General features: G+C 40.6%; 3 protein-coding genes across 8 annotated transcripts in view; 1 reads left to right on the top strand and 2 right to left on the bottom strand.

Moving 5' to 3' along the window:
* apc2 (APC regulator of WNT signaling pathway 2) overlaps nucleotides 1–8910 on the top strand; it is a 42460-nt gene extending 33550 nt beyond the window's left edge. For both annotated transcript variants that reach the window (XM_085245994.1, XM_085245995.1), the window contains one exon: nucleotides 199–8910. In XM_085245994.1, the coding sequence (XP_085102120.1) occupies nucleotides 199–5710 (5512 nt within the window). In that variant the 3' untranslated portion in view covers nucleotides 5711–8910. The remainder of the gene's footprint in view (nucleotides 1–198) is intronic.
* Nucleotides 8911–9524: 614 nt separating this feature from the next.
* Nucleotides 9525–11874, bottom strand: lg15h19orf25 (linkage group 15 C19orf25 homolog). Its single transcript, XM_085245993.1, has 3 exons — nucleotides 11661–11874; nucleotides 10947–11131; nucleotides 9525–10139 (listed from the first exon to the last, which is right to left on the bottom strand). Exons 2-3 carry the CDS (start codon nucleotides 11086–11088, stop codon nucleotides 9958–9960), a joined length of 324 nt encoding a protein of 107 aa, XP_085102119.1. The 5' UTR covers nucleotides 11089–11131; nucleotides 11661–11874; the 3' UTR covers nucleotides 9525–9957.
* Nucleotides 11875–12728: 854 nt separating this feature from the next.
* Nucleotides 12729–21153, bottom strand: reep6 (receptor accessory protein 6). 5 transcript variants are annotated; one of them, XR_014888475.1, is made up of 8 exons: nucleotides 20950–21153; nucleotides 17536–17629; nucleotides 16840–16978; nucleotides 16457–16625; nucleotides 16226–16368; nucleotides 15672–15752; nucleotides 14595–14617; nucleotides 12729–14147 (listed from the first exon to the last, which is right to left on the bottom strand). XR_014888475.1 is itself a non-coding variant. In XM_085245990.1 (8 exons), the coding sequence occupies exons 1-6, from the start codon at nucleotides 21080–21082 to the stop codon at nucleotides 15680–15682; spliced, it is 693 nt and encodes a 230-aa protein (XP_085102116.1). In that variant the 5' UTR covers nucleotides 21083–21153; the 3' UTR covers nucleotides 12729–14147; nucleotides 14595–14617; nucleotides 15672–15679. The 5 variants fall into 5 exon arrangements, 4 of the variants coding, with proteins under 4 accessions (XP_085102116.1, XP_085102115.1, XP_085102118.1 ...); XM_085245990.1 differs by having other exon boundaries at nucleotides 15672–15694; XM_085245989.1 differs by lacking the exon at nucleotides 15672–15752.
* Between the last annotated feature and the right edge of the window lie 601 nt (nucleotides 21154–21754).

Genomic DNA, 21754 nt, shown 5'->3' with positions numbered 1-21754 from the left:
GTTGTATTACATTACGTTGATGCATTAGAAAGGAGATACAATGTGATGTTCACCAGATATATGATCAGAAACCATACAGTAGTATAAAATAACATAATCTGAACTAAACATAAAAACCTACAACTACAAAAGAGGGATTTTTCAGTTGTATATAGCAAAGTTATTAAAGTGCCTTCTACATTCTTTCTTTCTTCGCAGGCAAATCCTCAGGGACCACAACTGCCTCCAGACTCTGCTGCAGCACCTGCGCTCCCACAGCCTGACCATAGTAAGCAACGCCTGCGGGACTCTTTGGAACCTTTCGGCCAGAAGCCCAAAAGACCAGGAGCTGCTGTGGGACCTCGGGGCAGTTAGCATGCTGCGCAATCTTATCCACTCCAAGCACAAGATGATAGCCATGGGCAGCGCTGCAGCTTTAAGGAACCTCCTAACCAATCGACCGCTTAAATATAAGGACACTGCGGTTGTATCCCCCGGGTCTTGCATGCCCTCACTCTACATGAGGAAGCAGAAAGCTCTGGAGGCAGAGTTGGATGCCAAACATCTCGCAGAAACCTTTGATACCCTTGAGAAACAGAGCCCCAAACACCTGACCCTCAACAAGCCACTACGTTACATCGAGAGTTTGGCAAAGGATTACGCATCTGATTCCGGTTGTTTTGATGATGATGAGGCTCCAAACATCTCAAGTAGCCTGGACACTGGGAGTTTCTCCATGCTGTCCATGTTTCTCACCAACTCTAACCTCCTGCAAAACCAGCTTCGCAAGAGGGATAGTGAGCCTGAGCGAGATGTAGACCCGCCTCAGACTGTCGAGAAGAAACATGCTTCTCCTGATGATGTGGTCTCTGCTGCTGCAGAGAAGCTAGCAGAAAAGATCACCAACACAGTTGCCAAGATTGACAGGTTAGTGGAGGACATCACCATGCACACATCCTCAGAGGACAGTTTAAGCCTAAGCTCTGAGGACCACCTGGCAGACTGGCCTTATGGACTGGATGAACTCAATGAAGCCCGGGCAAAGTCATGTTCCCCCTGCCGTCTCTCTGATACAAGCAGCTTAGCCCACAGGGAGCGGCTCAGCAGAGCCCATGCCCTCTTGCGTCTCAAAACTGCCCATACTAGTGTATCAACAGATAGTCTGAACAGCGGCAGCACCAGTGATGGATACTGCGGAAGCAAAGACCAGATGCGCCCTTCACCAAAAGCTCTAATGATGCAACAGCAACGACCCAATCAGCTCGACCTGAAAGTGGCCCATCAAGAGTATATTAATGTAGGACCTGCTGCCCTGATTGAGAGTAGCCAGCAAGAAATTCCAGAGAGAGATTCTGCTGAAAACAAAAATGTAAAAGTTCTAGAGCTCAGCAATGCAAACACAGAAAAGAACCAAGATCCACCTGTACAAACACCAGTTAGTGCATCCACTAAAGTGTCCTCTGATGTCAGCATGACTTCAATAAAACTTTCTCCTACTTATCAACAGGTCCCTCTCATTCAGAGTGTAGCCAAATTTGGTGTAGCAAAGACTGCTATCAATGTCCAGGCTGCCCAAGCAATGAGGCGGCAAGCATGGGTACCTACTGTGATGACAGGAGGGAGTATTGCAAAATTTTCTCCAATCACTTCAACCCGAAGCCCAACCATCGGAACGATGGAGACAGTCCAGAAATATTCTGTGGAAAATACCCCAATCTGCTTCTCTCGCTGTAGCTCGCTGTCCTCCCTCTCCTCAGGCGATGGAGCTCTGGATGGGCAAAGTGAAAATGAACTGGAAAGTGACTCATCATTAGAAATAATTGAAGTGGAAGATGGAGAAATAGTGAAGAGAGTTGAAGAGGATGAAACCTTGGAGGATCTGAGTGACAGTCAACTGCTAATGACTGATTCAAAAACCTTCCCAAGCAAAGAGACAAATCCCATTGAGATCCCCTGTCCAGCCAAAAGGGAAAAAGTGTTCCTAAGAGGAGCTTCACCTGCCATACTTGAAGACCGATCACCTTCTAGTTCATCTGAGAACTACATCCATGAGACACCCCTGGTAATGAGTCGCTGTAGCTCGGTCAGTTCACTGGGTAGCTTTGAGTCTCCTTCCATTGCCAGCTCAATTCAGAGTGATCCATGCAGTGAAATGATTGATGGAACAATAAGCCCAAGTGATCTTCCTGATAGCCCAGGGCAAACCATGCCTCCCAGTCGAAGTAAAACTCCATGTTGTGTTGAGCCCAATGGGCCAGAAACACAGATGACAGGAATAGCAGGGCAATGGGAAAGCAGTCTGCGGAAGTTCATGGAGATTGCAGACTCTAAGGAGAGGTTTAACCTTCCTCCTGATTTGGACACAATGATCTACTTTACTGTGGAAAAACCCACCGAGAACTTCTCTTGTGCTTCCAGTTTAAGTGCTCTACCTCTACACGAGCACTACATACAGAAAGATGTAGAGCTCAAATTAACTCCCCTGCTCCAGCAAAACGACAACCCTGAGGAGGATGAGCAAGGACATGACAATGGGGAGCGATACAGTGAGGGCAATTCAGATGATGACATAGAAATCTTAAAGGAATGCATCAACTCAGCAATGCCATCAAAGTTGAGAAAAGTAAAACCTTGCCTGATGACCACGATCCCTCCTCATATTCTGAACTCCCAGGGCCGAAAACCAATTCATCTTCCAGTTTACATGATGCTCCCAAATGGCAAAACCCAAATGTGTCCCGGGAGAAGAATTGTCATCCCTCAAAAAGACTTAAAATTTGATGATTCATCTTTTACTGATTCAGCAGAAGGAACACCTGTCAACTTCTCAAGCACGACATCTTTGAGTGATGAAACACTGCAATATCCAGTGAGGGAGAGGGGGGCTAAAGACTGCACAGCTAAAGGGATGAACAAACAGAACGATGAGGCAAAGAGGATTGAAGACTTGCGAATATTCTCACATTTCCACAAACCCAACCGGATGAACTACTCACCTGAGATACAAATGAGCAGAACAACCAGACATGTCGTTCCCACTCAGAAGGTGCTGATGCAGAGCAAAGAGGTAGCTGATAGAGTGGCAAACCAAAAAAATCGTGAACAGTCTCCTAAACAACAAAGAAGGAGACAAGATCAAGGCCCCATCAGAAAACTGGAACTGCCTGTCATTAAGCAAAACACAGAAAGTAACATCAATATGGGTTCACAAAAAGGAAATAAAATGTACCGACAACCAACATTGTCTTCAGAGGACAGCAACAGCTTCTATGACAATGACAATGAGGTCATGAATCGAAAACATTTCAGAGAACCATGCAAAAGCAATCTTTCCCGAAGCATGACAAATATTGGCCGGTCAGATAATTCCCAAGCAAAGTCCAGAGGGTTTCACAGGATAAAACAGAATCTGATAAAAGATGAATCAATGGCTTGTTATTCACTCAGCTCCTCTCTCAGTTCACTGAGTGATGCTGAATATGATGATCATAAATCAAAAGCCCAACAAATATGGTACAAGAACAGACACAATAAAGCAGTGAACATAGTACAGCAAACAAAGCCAGTGAACATTCACTGCCAATACGAAGAGCAAAGCTCGCCAAGCTCTGTCAGCATGGATTCAGAGGACGATCTCCTTCAAAAGTGCATAACATCTGCCATGCCCAAACAGAGAAGGAAGTTGGCTGCCAGGAAAAAGAAAGCAGAAAATACTCAAAAACAAAAACACAAGGTTTCTGGTGGGTGGGACGTGGATGAGGAAATAGATAGTGATGACATGGCATGGGATAAAGAGTCAGACCTCAATAGTGTTGAATGGAGAGCCATACAAGAAGGTGCTAACTGTGTGGTCACTGGACTACAAGCTTCAAAGTCTCAAGACCCGTCCTCTGAAGAGACTGAGTCGGTCCTGTCATTCATGTCAACATCCAGCTTTACACCCAAAGAAAGAAAGTTTGCTAAGGACAAAAAGGCAAATAAACCTTTAGACTTTGCACAGCGCAAGCCAGTTCCAAACTTACCAGTGGTTTTCAGAGGCAGGACAGTGATTTATACACCGAAAAAAGAGACGGCTCCATCACAAAGACCACCTCCCAGAAAAGTACCAACCAAAACAGATGCTCCAAAGAATCCAAACCTAGCGCAGCACAGATCAAAGAGCCTTCACCGGCTAGGCCACCCCCAGGATATGGAACTGTCTTTGCCAAAGAGGAGCTCTACCCCACCTCCAAGAATACCAAAAAGTTCATCTTCTGGATCATCGCAGAGCTCAACACCATCCAAACAGTCACAGAAGAAGATAACTTCTCCAGCTCAGACTAACAAATCCATCCAGAAAAAGAATGCTACACCAGCTAGTAGCCCACCAGCTACTAGTCCTCCTGAAAGAAAAGGACGCTCTCCTGTTGTGAATCAAAATGAGAAATCCCCACCACCTAAAACTCAAAAGTCTCCTGTCCGAATTCCTTTCATGCAAAATTCTGTCAGGCAACCCAGACCATTGTCCCCACTGGTAACAAACCAAACAACTGGTAGACAAACAAATCAGGTCAATGGGAAAAGGGTGGTACCAGCAAATCGGTTTGATCTCGTTAGGATGACTTCTGTCCATTCAAGTGGCAGTGAGTCTGATCGCAATGGATTCTTGAGACAGCTAACTTTCATTAAGGAATCAAAGACCATGTTGAGACGTGACAGCTCTGCTCGCAATACACCAGGATCTCAGAATGGATCACCTCGCAGAGCAGTTCCTGGAGCTTCAGCTGTCTTCTTGTGCTCATCCCGATGTCAGGAACTTAAGGCTGCTGTGCAACCCCCAAGAAGGGTGCAAGTAAAAGATCCAGATCAAAAACAACAAATCCAGAGGCCAAACACCGGCCTTCACAAGCAGACAGCAACTCTATCAAGAGCAACATCCAGTGAAAGGGACCTATCTTCAAGACGCTCAGCTAGGAGAACAAGCTCTGAAAGCCCCTGCAGGGTGGCTCAGCGAAATGGACCTGGAAGACTTTCTGGACTCAGGCAGCAGCAAGACAAGGACACCTTTAAACGTCATGCCTCATCACCAAGCATAAACATACTGAGCCGAGTGACCAGTCGTTCTTCCCTCCGCTCCTCTTCATCTGATTCAAGTGGAAGAGCGAAGAGTGAGGATGATACCAAGAAGAAAGGGCAGAGGTCCGCATCTCGTCTAAAAGATGGAGTTACCTGGAGGAGGATCAGGGATGAAGATGTACCTCAAATCTTGAAGAGTACTCTGCCAGCAAATGCATTACCTCTGGTGCCTTCTCCTGATGGAGAAAAGCCAAAGCCACCAGCTCTTCCAGGAAAACTGCCAACCATTCTACTTGCATCCCGCAAGACAAGTGATGCAACCGTCCAGACAGAAGATTTATCAAATAACAAGACCAACTCAAGTACCTCACCTACAGTCGAAACAGCTCCAGTGATCTCTGAGGAAGTAGCAAGACTGGCCCTCCTCAGAAAGATTAGTGCCACCTCTGGGAGTAACCTCCAGGAAGGAGATTCCGAAGGCTCTCTGAGGAGCACCATCTCCACTGGAACAGCAGATAGCCACATGGGTGGAGTTGTGACTTTCCGACAGGGATCCCCAAGCAAGGCTGCACGAGTCACTCCATTTAATTACATCCCCAGCCCCATGACATGCTGTCTACAAGACAGCCGGAACCAAGTAGGGACAATAATTGAGAAGTCAGGGGGGAAAAAGTGAGCCATGGGGTATTTGGTGGATTATTGGTTGATACAGATGACCCAGCACTCAGATGGACAGATGAGGAGTGTGCTGGTCCCCATACCTCGGGTATTGACCCTTATTTAAACCATTCACTGGAATCAAAGTTTTTCTCTGAGCAATTGATTATGGCTTCCTTCTACCATTCATACAAAGTTGGATGTATGCATTGAGGCAAGTTTGACCTGAACAAACCACCAATAACTGTCAGTTATTGCACTTCTAAGGAAAATCTCACATGAAGAGAACGTGCATTTTTGTACTCCTTTTTTTTGTATTTGTAGAATAATCATTGCCTAGTAGAAATTAGAAATTTCAGCACGTATATCATCAGTCTCTTGGACACAATCGATTAAAAAGACCAATATTATGCAAACTTTTGAATGATCACTTGGTTGGACTTCTACATAAAAAGGTTCAAACTGTGGCAGACTGTTGACAGACTCTTACTGACATAAATACACTAACATGTAAAGTATTTTTTACATAAATACATCATCGCTTGGAGTCCTCCTTCCATGCTCAGCTGAATATGATGTTAGCCTTTCCTGTTACATACAGAGCCCAGTAGGTTTTCCACATTTCCGAGGAAACCAGTTGCTCAAATGCACTTTTTTCCCCCAAATCGCTGTTCTCGATCAATATTACACTTGTATTTCTGTGAATTTTCCTATTTTATTAATTTCCTGATGTGTGTATACACTTTGTGGATGTTTTTTGAAAACTCAACGCATTGTTGTCTTTTCAAAGGCATCCTTTGTAATGCGTTAAATGATAAAAATGTAACTAGTACAAAACTGAAAAATCTGGATACCAAAATGAAAGTGAAAATGAATATGTTGAGGTTTTGGGCGTGCTTACTCGACAACATGAATATACAAGGTGTGATCAAAAAGTTACTTTTAAAAAGGTCCAAAAAGAATTCACAAACCTTTCCTGATTTACAATTGGTCAGTCTCACATTCATGGTCATCATTTTTAGATCTCTCTAAAAGTCCTGCTTTTTGATGCACAACATTTCAAGTCATTTCCACTGAATGTTCTCACCAAGTGCACGAGGACAGGACTTCCACATAATCATTCAAATAAAGCCACATTAGACGCTATCTGGACATGCCCAAAAAGATGAGCTTGGACAGAAAGTCAGAAGTGTAAATCGAAATGATTTTCTTGGTCCTATTCTCAGAACTTCTTGTTCACACCAAACATATTTTTGTCCAGTCTTGCACAACAGCTATACCACACATTTTCGGATTTTTTTTTACATTAACACAAAGGTGATAATTATGTTTATTTCAAGTGAAATGTTGGTTAATCTTCCTAACATTTTGTCCATTCGCTTAGAGGGGCAAAATATAAGAACTATCCATTATGACCTTGACAGTGAACAATACCATTAACACCTTTCTGACAATCTATTAGCATCATAAAAGCAGACATCATGCCGCAGCTGTCGAGTCAGATTGCACATGTGTTTAGTGAATGTCTGAATGTATATTGCTATACAAAACTTTTACTCTACAGCAATGAATTATAGCAGTTTAAATTGAGCATTTCCATAAAACAGTTCTACTCTGTCATTTGAAAATTGCAATGACCCAAACATGCAGAAATATTACAGCATCTTCCACAGAAAGCATCAGCAGATTCTGAACGATTTCACTCTTTCCAGTTCTCTTAATGTGTCTTAATCAGTATTGTAAATATGCAGATATACTACAGCTCCGTGGTGGGTAGAAGAGCCTTGGTGTCGCTCCCTGACAGCATGCTAATATATTCACTGACTGTATACACACACCTGTTAACATTGTGGACACTGAATAATATTCAGTGTTAATATACTCTCCAAAGCCCGACAACAGCGTTACCTGCCATCTGTATTGTTGTGCTGCAAAAACCTATAAAGATATAAGCTGTCAGCATAGATGAGCAAAGCGACTCCATGCCTCTGACGTTGTGTTTGCTACTAGATTCAGGTACTGTTTGCTACTTCACTGATGGTCGGGCTTTGAGTGGACAGACGTGCGTTCTCACAGAAGTCATCTTCTGGAAGTCTTTATAATGTGTTAATATCCGCTTAACTGTATTGCTGTAAAAGTAGTGATAGGTGGAAAATACAAAGACGATGAATATTCTCTGTAATTGTACCATCACTCTTTCATGTGTGCCCGCTGAGCTGAATGGGATGAAAGTTAGTCTACGTTAAGGGGGCCGGTAATTTAAAAAAACATAATTCCTTACTGTGTTCTCAAAGCATGTTTCAATAAAACCCAAGAAGCTTCCGAATGCAATCCTTTCAAGTCCCAACACCAATTTAAAGTTTTAAAAGTGATTCACTACAGAAATCTATCTCTTGAGTGTCAAACACGATTGGATTTTGTGCAAAGCTCTGGAAGAAGTAACTGAAAACATCTGCAGAACACTGCGCACATGATTACAGTAGTGTGGTTCAACAAAGCTGAGAAAGTCACAGTGTTTTAGTCTTTTAAACTGTTAGGAGAGCAGTTAAGAGGTGCAGCTGTTTGCTACTTTATCACTTAGCAAACCAGAAAAATCAAATAACCTGTTAAATCCTTAGCTTGACATATTCCCCATGAAAAAGCAAAGGAAGAAAAGTCACATCAATAAGATGTAAAAAAAATTACCTGTTCTGACATAACATTTAATCTTCATTTGATATTTTTCACTCTTTTATGATGTAGACCTAACAAGTAATTGAGTAAATAAGTAGAATATTAATCAATAATAAATCGGTTAAAAAAAGAAATCTGATCTGAGCTTTCCTAACCAGGGAAAAATATTCAAACATAATGATTAAAATATTTCTGAACATCCAGTGAAAACCTTTTGAGCTTGTAACTGTAGACCTGAGAGGAAACTAGCTGAGTGTTTGACACTCAAAAGACAGATTTAGGGTGCAGAATCACATTAGCAGCCCCATCCAGACTGAATGGTGTGTGAACAAGATGAGCAGGGAGACAAATACCATCTGAGTCTCTGCTGGTGCCTTGTTTATGCGTGACTGGAGACAAGTTTAATGCAGGTCTGAACCTAACTGTGAACTTGGTCGAAGCATCGTGAGCATGAACAAGGCTCCAGAGGTATCATGGTAACGTGCAAAACAGACGTATGTCATTTTAAATGTCTTCATTCAATAAAAAGTGATGTGTTTCCTTAAACAGCTGTGTCGACGTTCTGTCCAGTCAGGGGTGTCCACACCGCCGGAGTCGTAACAAGTAGTAATTTGCTTTGAGCAAATGTCAGGTTTCACTGGTTAGTGTGTCTTTATAGCCGGTAGGAGCTTTCTTATACGGATTTCACTTTATTTGGACCCAACACTAAAATGTTCTGGTAAAGTGCTGCCCTCTTCTGATGGCAGTTTTATTGCATACAAAATGTAACTTGTAAACAAAATCTCCCAAACTATGTATTAAAAAAGTATGGTTACACTGTGAAAAGCAGCAATTTTCCAAAGATGATTAAAAGCTTAATGCGTTTTATAAAAAATAACTCTGAGCAAATGATATTCAAACAACAGCTTCTTCATAAAAAATGACTTTCAAAGTCAAATGTCAAACATACATCATCTCTAAATACAACCATTAATTTTTTTTTTTTACTTTATTTGGGGGGGGGGGGGGGGGGGGGGGGTTTACGGCCTTCTTTTTCTTGATTTTGAATTAAAGCCTTAATGACCTACAGGAACCCGTAGAAACAACAAACTGGCAGTAAATGTAATTTGGGCAACAATTCTTAAGACAAGGTGCTTTCTTTAAGATACCGATTAACCAAACAACTCTGATCATTTTATTTTCCCCTTTACAATATGTAATCTGGCACTTTTGCTTGATCCATTACATCAACATTTATTTCAATCTGAGTTAACATACAACTGGAAAAATGTGAAATATTAAACTGCTACATGACAGACATTAACTATACTAATTATAATTTAGTAATGATTGACATCAAACTCTTCATGTTGCTTCACATTTAAAGCTTTGCTCAGCATCAGACTTATTGTGAAGTAGTCTTGATCTCCAACAATCCTTAGGTATACAAAATCATGTACTTCTGCTCTAGGGTTAGAGGTCAGCTAGTGCTGTGCGCCTGACGCAGTGGCACCAGCGCAGGTTTGTGCCGAGTCAGTGAGTTTGAGAAGACTTCAGTGAAACCGAGCCAGACCACGAATGACAAGGAGAGTCTGTCCAACAGGGAAGGTCAAATCAGAGCTGTTGACTTCTGATTTCTTCCACCTCTCTGTCTGCCTGCTCTCCTGCTGCTTTCAGCTCTACCCTCTGCTGCACCAGCCGGTCCCGAGCCTCCTGCAGCTCCTTGTTCAGCTCCAGATATCGACGACACTTCTGGAACCGTAGCTCCACCTCGCTGTCTGCGGCACGGGGCACGTCTGAGGAGGAAACAGAGTAAACCTTGAGATTTCGATCAGTTTATATATCTGCTATAAAGCAGCAGCGTCGGATGAAGTTTGAAGCAAGAAATCTACAGTGTCCCTGAGAGGTCAAATACACGGCACCTTAGAAAAACACTACAAAAACACACTAACAGACCTTGAACACTGGGGGAGAGAGTAACATGACTAAACTAACAGTAAATGTGTTTCTACATTATTAGGAGTCATGCAATTAGCTGTATCTTTTTCTGCCTCAAAGATGAACTTCCTTTTAGCACGTTTCAGTCCAATCCTGTGCATGTACTGCTTTCTGTCACTTTTGCAGCCATTACATCACGTTATTGTCTCCCCAAAATCACTCCCATTGTGTTTTGTTGTCAAACCCAGCAAGTGCATGTGGCTGCCTGCTCGCCCACCGAGCCAAAGTGGCACCCCGTCAAACCACATTGCTTGACTTGGAGATTATAGTTTAAATCACTAAAATGGATTCAAACACAAAAGAGTAGATGACAACATCACACCACCCTACTTCAAATATGCTGAACTATTCAAAAATAATATAAAATGGTTTACTTTGTGGGTTTTTTCCTGACCAAGAAGCTACTTACAATGGCCAGTGAAATGACAATTTCTGCCCCTTATATTCATCATCAGTCGTGACAAAAGTGACTGTGGCTTCTGACATGCTGCTTTAATGAAAGATCCCAAACTTGCTCTTTCTCTGTCTCTCCTTCCCAGTGCTCCCAGTTTTAAAAGTTGCCACTCACTATCATCCCCACCCTATACACGTCCTTGTGGAGTCACCTTGTCCAGTCTTTTCTAGGATGCTGAAGATCGGGTCATCAGGAGCAGCTCTGTCGAGGTCTTCCAGGATCTGGTCCACGGTCGGGGGCTCAGGACGGCTGGGCAGCACCATCCGCTTCTTACTTTTAGAGCCAATATTCATTCTCCTACAGTTTGAACTCCAGCTGCTTGCATGCAACACAAACCTGACCCCGGGTAACAGAGTTTATTTAATGAGGTCCAAATCTGCTTCTCGTGTTCAACAGCAATTTTATCACCAAACTATTACTGTTTGTCTTTAAGCTCCATTTAGAAAAAAAGTGGAGGATCTTTCGCAAAATAAAAAGCGTTTTAAATATATTTCCAAACTGCTGCGTTCTTCTTCGCCAAGTCGGCTTAAAGCAAGTCATTCAAGAATTATCTAAATCATAAGAGTGTACTTTATGAACTTCATCCATTCCTTTCTCTTTATAGAGCCGAACACAGCAATGCTAGCGGCTAGCCTAATCACTGTAAAAACGATTTGCAGCTAAATGTAGAAAAAAAAAATAAAACTGTAATTAACCGGTGGAATATTTTGAAGCCGAATTTTGGAAAAAATTCTGAAAATTGCTGAGAAGTATTTTTAACTACGACACATGCATTTATTTTAGCTGGATAGAGGTTCTATATTATTTCTGAATCTATGAAATAAGGGTTCGGCTGCATTAGGCGTAGCTGATGCACAGCACTTACCAGAGTTTGTCCTGGCTGGTGAAACCTTGCAGTGCGTCTCGACAGTCGTTCCCCGTCTTCACTGTTCGTTAACCCGGACTAAGGAGCACAAAAAAAACAAGCTAATTCTGCTGATAATACGGCTAACATTAGCAAACAAACTTAAACCTACGCACGTCAGTACGCCGCCTGCCACGTCAGCACGTCGGACGCGTCACATGACAAGTCAGAAGCTAAAAACTCTTCTTCTGAATTTTGATGCCGGATTCACCATAAATTGTATGTAAAATTAATTCTCTGTCACAAACATTTTCCAGCAAGTCATTAAAGCCTTTGAAATTGTCCTTTTAAGAATGAATTTGAAAATAACGTAACAATACACGATTCAAACAGACTTGTGTGGAGAAAAAAGTGAACTGAAGAGAAGATCAGATCAAGAATCAGAGCTTGAATAATAAAATCACTTCAGTTCAGGTGTAGCATTTCCCATTTGGCTTTGCTCACAGTTTGCTTTAAAAAAAATGCCGGTAACATGTATTCTCTTATGACTGGAACAGTACCTCCTGACATGCAACCTCCTAAATGAGGAATCCAACCATGACGGGATGGACATATTTTAGCTTCACTGGGAAGGAGTTCTCATGTTGTTCACCTTCATACATGTGCAATAATTATATATGAATATTAACCAAACCAGCAGTTGTTCAGTACATTTGCTGAAAAATGTCAGAAACTGTTTAAACTGTTGCACATTCATTTTCTTTTGATAGAAGACGAATCAGTAAATCTGCTAGTTTGCAAAGAGTTTTTATAGTTTTTCCTGCATGCTTGGTAGGAGCTGGTGAGGAGAGTTGTGTTAAGAAAACGATGATCTTACTGTCATCATTAGCAGGGATGGGCAAGATTTTCAGATATTTGTAAAGACTTTCATAGGAAACCCTGAATGTTTGTTTTTTATCTTAAAGTACTGTATGTAATTTGTCTTTGTTTCCAGGATGTAATGTACCAGAAGGTGGCAGTAATGCACATAGAAACAATATGTGGGCAATATTTCAAAAATAAAAACAGAAGGTGCAATAAACTAAAGCATGTGTGACACAGTGAGGTTAGATTTTACTGTACGAACAGGAGAAACATGCAAAGCCAAGTACAGAGCCAACTGCTGCTGTTACAAAGTCAAGTGTGCAACTACTTACATAACAAATGATAAAAAAAAAAAAAAAGGTCAAGTGCAAACTCCATCAGGTAAGCATGTCACAGTCTATCACAACAATGTGCAAACATGTGAACACATTAAAGAAGCCGTTTAGCTGAAGAGTGAAAATTGAATTATTCTGCACAGTTCTCATGTAAAGTGGATCTCATTTCCAGCTCCATGACTCTGCTTAGCTCACAATAGCACAAAAGCATTCATTTATCTCATTCATCTCAAATAGGAACAGGTCTACTACTCTAGTACACCTGTTTACTGTGATTATACAGTATTATCCAGGAACACATGACGTATTTCTTTGCACCCAAAGAATGTGACTATGACCTTCTGATTACTAGAGTACTGTCCATTTTTGCCTTGTTATGCTCATGATACACCTAAATAACAGATCTCCCTGGCAACACAAAAAAATTGTCATTTATTCTATGAGAAGAATAAAGAAGCTACTCATCTAAAGTCAAACTAGTAAAAAAAATAAAAAAAAATAAAGTCAAACTAGTCAGAGGGCAGAGCGAGTCACGAAGAGAAATAATTGGAATCCTTGGGCACCAAAAAAAGCAGTGCGGCAAGCGTTGTGCTAAACAGTAGATCCTGCAAATAAGACAAAACAGAAATCATTTCTGCTGAAGCCAGTTCATTCAAGTATTTGGAAAAATTTAAGTGCAGATGATGGAAAAAGTCTTTAGCTGCCCGGGTCTGAAAATAAATGATCACATCTGCAAAGACTTTGACAGACTCAGTTAAACAGTCCAGCCAGCTAGCAGTCCCATAGTTATGCTGCAAAAGTAGAATCCCCACAAACTTAGGTCAGACCAGCCTATAACAAAACCAACACTTAATTTTATTTCATAAAGAATCTTTAAATGTAAGGTGAACTTTTGACTTATTCTTATGAAGTGTGGATGTGAGCTTGATTTACTTTAGCAGACATTTAGATTCTGGGTCTTCTATCTGAATCAGGACAGTAGAAACAAGTAAAATCCAGGGCAACAATACAGCTTCTGTGAGTTATTTATAATCCAGATTCAGGAGGTTTGCATAGAAAAGATTTAATAACTTAAAAAAAAGAAGAAGAAAAGAATTGTTCCCAGAAATCTTGAAACAAAGAAGTAAAAAGATCTTTTCACAATGTCCTGCTGCACAACTACAACATGATTTTTAAAAAAAGGAAATCAGTCTCTTTGACAGAGGTAACAATCCTGTTGAAATCTGTCAGGATGATGAGGAAAAACCCTCTTTCCCTCCTTTTCTTCCTCACCAAGGCTCCTCCTCTTCCTCTGCTGCTATCTAAAGAACTGAATAAACAGCAAAGAAACACAGTCTCATTTATTATTTTACCGGATTGTGATTTCCTGCTTCTTTTTTTAATTTGTAAAGTAAAATCCTACCATAATTATTACGTTAATAAGAAGCATAGACATAGAATGTATTTATTATGGCGTGTTTTCAACACACAAACTAAATCCTGTTACTTGGTTATTTAAAGTAACTGAGTGTTTGTTTGCTTCCTTTTCATGTTCATCTCCTTTAATAGTTAAAAAAACTGATTGAATTCAATTACAGGACGTATTTAATCCCCCACCTCCCCTCAAGCTAACTTTTTACTCTCCAGCTCAGTTGTAGAAACTGTTTGAACAGAACACAAATATCTGGATGTGAAGTTTGACTTTCAGAAAATATTTTAGAAAGAAAGTTATTTATCACCTCTGTATTACTTTGATTTGTTATTGTGAGTAACTTACCATCAGTCTACACTGAGTTCATCCTGATGAGCAGACATATAACAGACACAACCAAAGGTTAGAAACAAAAAACATTAAAATGGGAAGTGAAAAGTGAATTATTTGGGGGGGGGGGTTCCTAAAACAACCTCATGGATTAATTTGAATACTTAAATTAATCTCTGAATGTACAGTTGTGGTCAGAAGTTTACGCACACTCATCATGGGCATGAATGTCATGGGTACTTGGTTTGGGACATTTTAATGTTTTTCACTAATCCACAGATGGTCAGAAGAATACAAACATGAACACAACTGAAACACAAATAAACTCTAACAATTCTGCCAAGAAGAGTGGTTAAATATCTGCTCAAAGCTTGCTGATGGATACCAGAAGTGTCTGGTCCAGGTGCAACTAGATAATGGACATTTAACCAAACATTAGTGGGGGTATGTGACTGTGTGGACTAGAGAAAATCCAAAATCAGTTCAAAGTGCATCCAGTTCTTGTTGTTTTTTTTAAACATGCAAGGTGTACAGTTATTCCACCGTGGGAAGAGGAACAATTCAAAGAAATCTTGAAAAGCCCAAAATACCACGAGATTCATGCAAACGATGCCAATGATGAGTGTGCGTAAAGTTTCTGCCACCATGGTATGTTGATACACATCCAACCCACATGTTCTGCTTTGGTGTAGGTAGTGTGGAAGGAGAGCTGCAGCAAGACTGTAATTCTGGACTTACTCACTTTCAGATAAAATAATAATAATAATAGTAATTTAGATTTTCTAAACATATTTATCTCATACTGGGCCTTTAGTTCACCCTCTGGTCCTGATCTTTACTCTGACCCAATGTTGAAAACTACTAAGCAGATCATTTTCTAGTGCTTCTGTTTCTTCTGGACCACTAAGAGCTGCAGGTAAAGTTGAGGAGGGAATATTAGAAGGTCAGTTCAGGTCTTCACACCTAGGATAAAGTATCCTGTCTGTTTTAGCTTCAGACCATTAAAAGCACTGCTGGTCTACATGCTTCACACCACATTCACTGTCTGTACAACACTGTGCTACTTTTTTAACACTTAACCAGCTGACTTACCAAACTGGTTAACCCAGGAAAGGCTGGAACAGGTAACAAGATAGCTGTATTAGCAACAGGTCAGAGTTTATTCCTCATCTCCTATATGAACACATAAACACTTGATGTAAATGAAGGACAGGTCTGTTCCAGCATCAACTGTGAGTCCACTTTAGCCAAACACAAGCAACAAAATCATAACTGGAGTCCACTTAACAGCCACAGGTGTCATTAATAACCGTGGATTTCTGTAAGTTATGTGGACAACTTTTATAGAAACAAATCAGCTTTCATCAGAGCCACTTGATCTAAACAATTCTTGAACTCCAAGTACTGATCCGCTACATAAACAGTGTTAGTGGGATTCTATATTGAAGGGACTGCTGATCAGTTTTCCCAGCTGGGTTACTGACAGTAAAGAGAGATGCTACAAGGCTTTCTGAGTGAGAACACATCACTCAGCAGCTTATAGAGAGGACATAAACCAGCAGACTGCAAGTTTCCTGAGCTGCTTTCACTGATATAATTCAAAGTGAACGGACTGAGTAAAGGGTGAAAACGTGTATTTTACATACTCTTCTTTCTTCGTTCATCTCTGATGGACCAACTTTAGCTGTGGATGTTTCTCCTGATGTACTTGGTAAACTTTTAGCTTCAGACTGAGCAACAGGTGGCGATGGTATGATCATGGCTTTATTCTTCACCAGAGTGGTCAGGACTAAGGAGGGAGAAGAGCGAGAGAGGAAGTACGTACATATTTAAATCTTCTGTAAAAGGCCCTAGCGGTGGTCCTGGGCCAGTTTTACCTTCTCTGGTGAGGTTCTCGGCAGCACTCATGGCCTTCCCACCGAGGTCGCTGACCATGTTGTCCACTGTGGCCTCATGGCGAAGGAAGACAGGCCGAACCACTTTGTTGTAGATAATCTGTGAGCCATTCCAGGACATTGGTGCCATGCACCATAGTAAGAAGAGACACTGGAACCACATAAGAAGGAGATTACTGGAGTCACTGAAACCTTTTACCTGATCTCAATTCTAGTATGACGGTCATAGCCCTTCAAAAAAGGTAGTAGTGGATATAAATGCAATATTGTTTCTATATTTCGTCCTAAAAGAAGCATTTTGTTCTTTAGGGTATGCTCCAAAAAGGGGTCTAGCATGTATCATTGCTTGCTACATGTCATCTCACCTTAAAAGCGTAGTAAAATGGGAACCAGTAGAGGAAAATATCAGAGAAGAACTCGCCCAGACTGAAGACACCGTACACCACCCAGTAGGTCAACCATTTTGTGTCATCTTCTTTGCACGGGCTTTCGATGGCTTTGACTCTGCACAAAGTTGGAGTATTGTAAAAGAGCTGAGAAACATGTTGATCCTTCAAATATGATAAAGACTTCTGTGCCTCTGCACCAGTAACACGACTATTTGCTTTAGTCACTGAACCGTATTACAGATATAAATATCATAAACTTTAACAGTGAAATCAGTCACAATTTCAATGATGTCAAAATTATCCAGACAAAGTCATCTTTATCAGTTGTGCTTCTTCAAGGGCAAAACCAGAATACACACCAGACAACATCCTTAAGCTTAATGACATTAATGTCTGAACATCTCTAATAAAATTATTTTTTGAAATGTCTCCAAATGTAGTAAAATGTCTTTATATAAATGCATAAAATGTCCAAATATCATTAAATATATACTGTGGAAAAGATCGCTGTATGCCAAAAATGTCACAAAAAGATAATAATACCAAGAAAACTCAGTGTATTGTAGGCACAGTTGTTATACTGAGACTGCCACATGGATCCACTGAGTATGACAATGACTTCCTACCACAACGAGGAAAAGAAAAAAGAAAAAATTAAAAATAAAAACTTACGAATAATAAGCTGGATAAACAAAACCAATCAGGTTGCAGAGGAGGGAGGCACCATATCCGTACACCAGGTAGAGTCCGGTCAGCGAGACGGCACCTGGATGAAGACACAGATGTTTTGTTTTCTATGTACTGCTGCTATTTATTAATATAGTCTATTTCATTAGACTGCATTGCAAAAAACAGCCAGTTTAGCACAGACTCGACCAATTTGGAACCAAAATCATGCAGAAGAAAGTGTTTCCTGCAAAAGACTTCTTACTGACCAGCAATGTAGACGTGGGCAAAAGAACAGGGCCATAGCATTACATAATTTGATTTCATATCCAATGAACATGTGTTTGGACTATGAGAGGAAGCTGGAATGTCCAGAGAGAACTCGTGTAAACACAGGTGAAACATGCTCCCCACAGAAAGGCACCAGACTGGATTCAAACTCAGGACTTCTTCTTGCTAAGAGGCAGCATTGCGATCTGTGGTTCCACCTAAATGTACATTTCCATATATTTCATAGCCTTCCATAACTTACAATGAAGAAAGGTGATGTCCATCATGAACAGGAAGTAAAACCTGTTTCGTTATCCATGTAAGACAGGAATAACAAGGTATATTCTCTGCACAGAGTGCAGAGCTCACAGGCCAACAGTGTGGGCGATTCAGCCAAATATCAAAACAAATCTGAACAACAAGCAAAATTTCACTGATTGGCTGACAGCCAGACAGACAGGAAGTACTGTAAAAAAGTGTCCTACCTCTGATCAGCTTATGTTGCTGTTCACACATGGAGGCGGCGCTGCTCTGCTGCCTGTCTCTGTGGATAATCAGCTTTAACGTCAAGGCTCAGAGCGGGAGACAGCGAGCACCAGGCACCACGCTGACATCATGTCCTGCTTAATGTGCTACAAATCCACTGCACCAGCATCAACGTGCTCTCAATACACTGCTGTTCCCTGCTCACTGGATCACTGTGTTCACACGGACCTGAGAGCCCTTTTAACACTACCAACAAAATACGCTGTTTGATCTGGATCTATTTTTAGAAAACAACAAAACTTTCTTGTAAAAATGTCGACATATTTATAAAACAATATAATGTGCAACAGCTTTAGAAATTCAGCAGGAAAGGCAGAAGTAGAGCAACGTGGTTGTTCTCTTCCCATTTTCTGTTAACACTGAACACACTGCTGTGATGTTTGAATAACCTTTACTGAACTGACCGTAGACAAATCAAGTATGGACACACTGAGGTTTTGCCTTTAAGATTTTATGGCAGAAACGTTTTTTATTTCGAGCCAAACAATGAACTCCTGAAGCCACAGAGGTTTTCTTTGTCAAAGCTGGATGGAAATATATCAATCAGCAGCGGTTTGAGAGGGAAAAGCCATTTTTATGGTGAATGGACTGGTTCTTATATAGCACTTTTCTACTCTGTTTGAGCACTCAGAGTGCTTTACACAACTTATACATTCACACAAGCACTTTGTTCGTAGCTGTTTCTAAGCGCTTACTGTCTAACATTCACACACATTCATACTCCCATCCATGCATCGGAGAGCAACACGGGGTTAATATCTTGCCCAAGGATATTTGGCATGCAGACTGGAGCAGACTGGGATTGAAACACCTTCCAGTTAGTAGGTGACCTGCTCTACCACCTGAGCTCCAGTCACCCCATTTTTAGTTTGCTAATTTGGATGATTTGCCCTTTAGAAATGAAGATGAAGTAACATGGTGCAAACTAATTAAAATTCCTGAAACCAGAAACCCAACAAGACAATAAATCCCAAAATAATTAAATATGAAGAACAGTCTGAGAGTCTGTGTAACTCTTCCAAGGCCGGAAGTTTCAACCTTCCACCAAAGGAATTGGGTCCCAGGATCAAGAAGGATATTTGGATCTGTATTAGTTTGTGATGTCCACACAGGACTAAAAATAATTAACAGGCCTCCATCTAAATGGCTAACATGTTGTGACCATGTTAGGGACCACATGGTCTAGGAAACAACTGACAGTAAAGATGTATAATAAAGTCAAAAGAAAGAATCCTGTTAACAACCTCAGCTTCTGTTACCCTCTTGATACCCAAAAGATTACCAAAAATCTGTCGATGGGGAGAAGGTTAGGATTTGTTTTTGGGGGATTATTTGGGGGGTTTTTTGGAGTTTTTTGTTGTTGTTGTTTTTGTTGTTTAGCTTTGTTTTGCTAAATTTGTGAAAACATTTTAAAATCTATAAAATCTGACGTCACAAGTGAAGTCTTGTGTATTTTGCTGTAACAAAGTTTCTTTTAAAAGATTCTCCATTTGTTGCTGCAAACGTGTGAAACTGGATGAGCTGCCAGTGTGGGTACGATTATTCTTTTGATTGTTTCTAAGCAGTTATAATTCTCTTATATCACCTGTCATTGTTTAAAGTGCCCTTTATGCTTATGAAATAATGTATCATTGTAAACAATGACTGGCTTTGATCATTAGCCAGTTATCGTGGTACCTCAAACATCTGGTGTCCTTTCAGAATTTGTTTGGGGTTTTTTGTCTAAACCAAACTGTGACAGAGAATTTAATTAAAGGTGTTAAAATACAGCTTTAGTTCCACACAAGATACTAGTCCCAGTTTCAGTTTTTCCAATTTCATTGTACTATTGAGCCACGTATGACTGTGCAATAACAATAAAGAGTTATCTTGTCTTCCCCAAGAGAGAGAGTTATTCAAGGTTACAGCTGCAGAAAGCTTTGAGACTCCCGCAGGTTTCACTGAACCACATTAGTGTTTGTAGATATTTACCCATTCAGAGTGAAGGACTCCTGGTATGAAGCCTACACAGATATTTTATGACTGGTCTTCTGTGCAGCAGGCAAAAAGTTACACGTAAGCTCTGCGTAGGACCAGCATCAAACTGGGGTAAAACCAGTCCTTTAAAGCTGCTAACATAGTTGATCCAGGAACTAAAACATAAGAAGATAAGGAGACTTCTGCCCATCACTGCTTAGTCAGAGAAAGTACTAAACAGAAGACTTTCAGCTTTCAGCTCAGGGTGATACATGTCCTATCAAGGAACTGGACACAATGAAGCAGGCACTGCCACAAAACCAGGAGCTTAACGATGCTAAAACCCCGAGGGCCGCAGAGCCAGTTTATCTGAGTTCAGTATGACAAAATATTTATCAGTGCAGAGGATTAACTGCAGAATAAACGAAGCAGAAAACCTCCTGAACATTCCCAGCTTCCTGTTGTGGACGGTAGCTGATCACAGGAGGATTAACTGAATCCTCTTCAGGTTTCCACTGGCCTGCAACAAGCTTTATACAAACCAACTACATCTAGAACGAGAGCAGAATGATCCAGAATTAGCCATGTGCTACTACACAAAGCAGCAAGTTGGGAAAAAATAATTCTAGAAGATTAAATCACACGTACCAAGAGCAATGACCTTCTTCTTGATCCCAGTTTTCTCCTCCATTTTCCCCAGAATATCCGTCACCACATTTTTCTCATTTAGAAACTTTTCAGCTCGGTCTTTGATAGAGCTGATAATATTCAGCAGGCCCATTGTCCTCAATCTGGTCCTCAGACAGCAGAGAAGTCGGAGGACAACAGCCTGCGGTGAGTCCGGGGCCAAGTTTAATCCTCTGACAACCACAATCTGCTATAATGAGGAGGAGGAGCACGCAAGGAGGTGTTGAGAAGTTCTTTTTATAAATATTTTTCATTTATTAAAGACAGAGTAAAAAGTGAAGAAGCTATATACAGGATTATCAGCTAGGCTTTACACAGCTACACAACACTTTAGTGCAGTTTAGAACAATTCAAAATACTTCAGAGAGGAGTGACAAAAGTCTATTGTAAAAAGAATAAAGCCCAAAGCACACATAACAACTATTTAAGTGTAAAAGCATAATAAACATGATAACATAATAATAAACATGGGTTTCTGTATATATGATCCATGACAAAGGTTTGAAGGGAATTTAATACTCTTACCTGATGTTTTTCAAGAAAACTAACTAACCTTTCCTGGTAAAAATGTGGCATTATTCCTTTATGCATGTCAGTTTTCCATATATCAAAAATAAAAACAAATGAAATAGTTACCTGATTTAAAATTGACTCTTCTCACTTTGAGGGACATTTTGTTCTTGCATATTTGGAGCACCTCCATTTCTATTCCTTTAAAAAAAAATGCAGTTCTAAAAAAGTTTGAAAGTGACTGTCATGTGAAAAT

The sequence above is a fragment of the Mchenga conophoros genome, linkage group LG15 (assembly GCF_057382185.1).
Source record: "Mchenga conophoros isolate Kocher_MC1m ecotype Shallow Benthic linkage group LG15, M_conophoros_male_GT1.1, whole genome shotgun sequence".
In the NCBI taxonomy this organism is placed as follows: Eukaryota; Metazoa; Chordata; class Actinopteri; order Cichliformes; family Cichlidae; genus Mchenga; species Mchenga conophoros.
This window is presented reverse-complemented; position numbering and strand designations above follow the sequence as displayed.

Coding starts and splice junctions, on each gene's coding strand:
- lg15h19orf25 (XM_085245993.1), bottom strand. CDS start 11,088: ATGAATATTGGCTCTAAAAGTAAGAAGCGGATGGTGCTGCCCAGCCGT. Junction 10,140..10,946: donor CCTAGAAAAGACTGGACAAG/GTGACTCCACAA, acceptor TTTCCTCCTCAG/ACGTGCCCCGTGCCGCAGAC.
- reep6 (XM_085245989.1), bottom strand. CDS start 21,082: ATGGGCCTGCTGAATATTATCAGCTCTATCAAAGACCGAGCTGAAAAG. Junction 17,630..20,949: donor GAAGAAGGTCATTGCTCTTG/GTACGTGTGATT, acceptor GTCTTCATCCAG/GTGCCGTCTCGCTGACCGGA. Junction 14,618..16,225: donor AGATGAACGAAGAAAGAAGA/GTATGTAAAATA, acceptor TCTGCTCATCAG/GATGAACTCAGTGTAGACTG.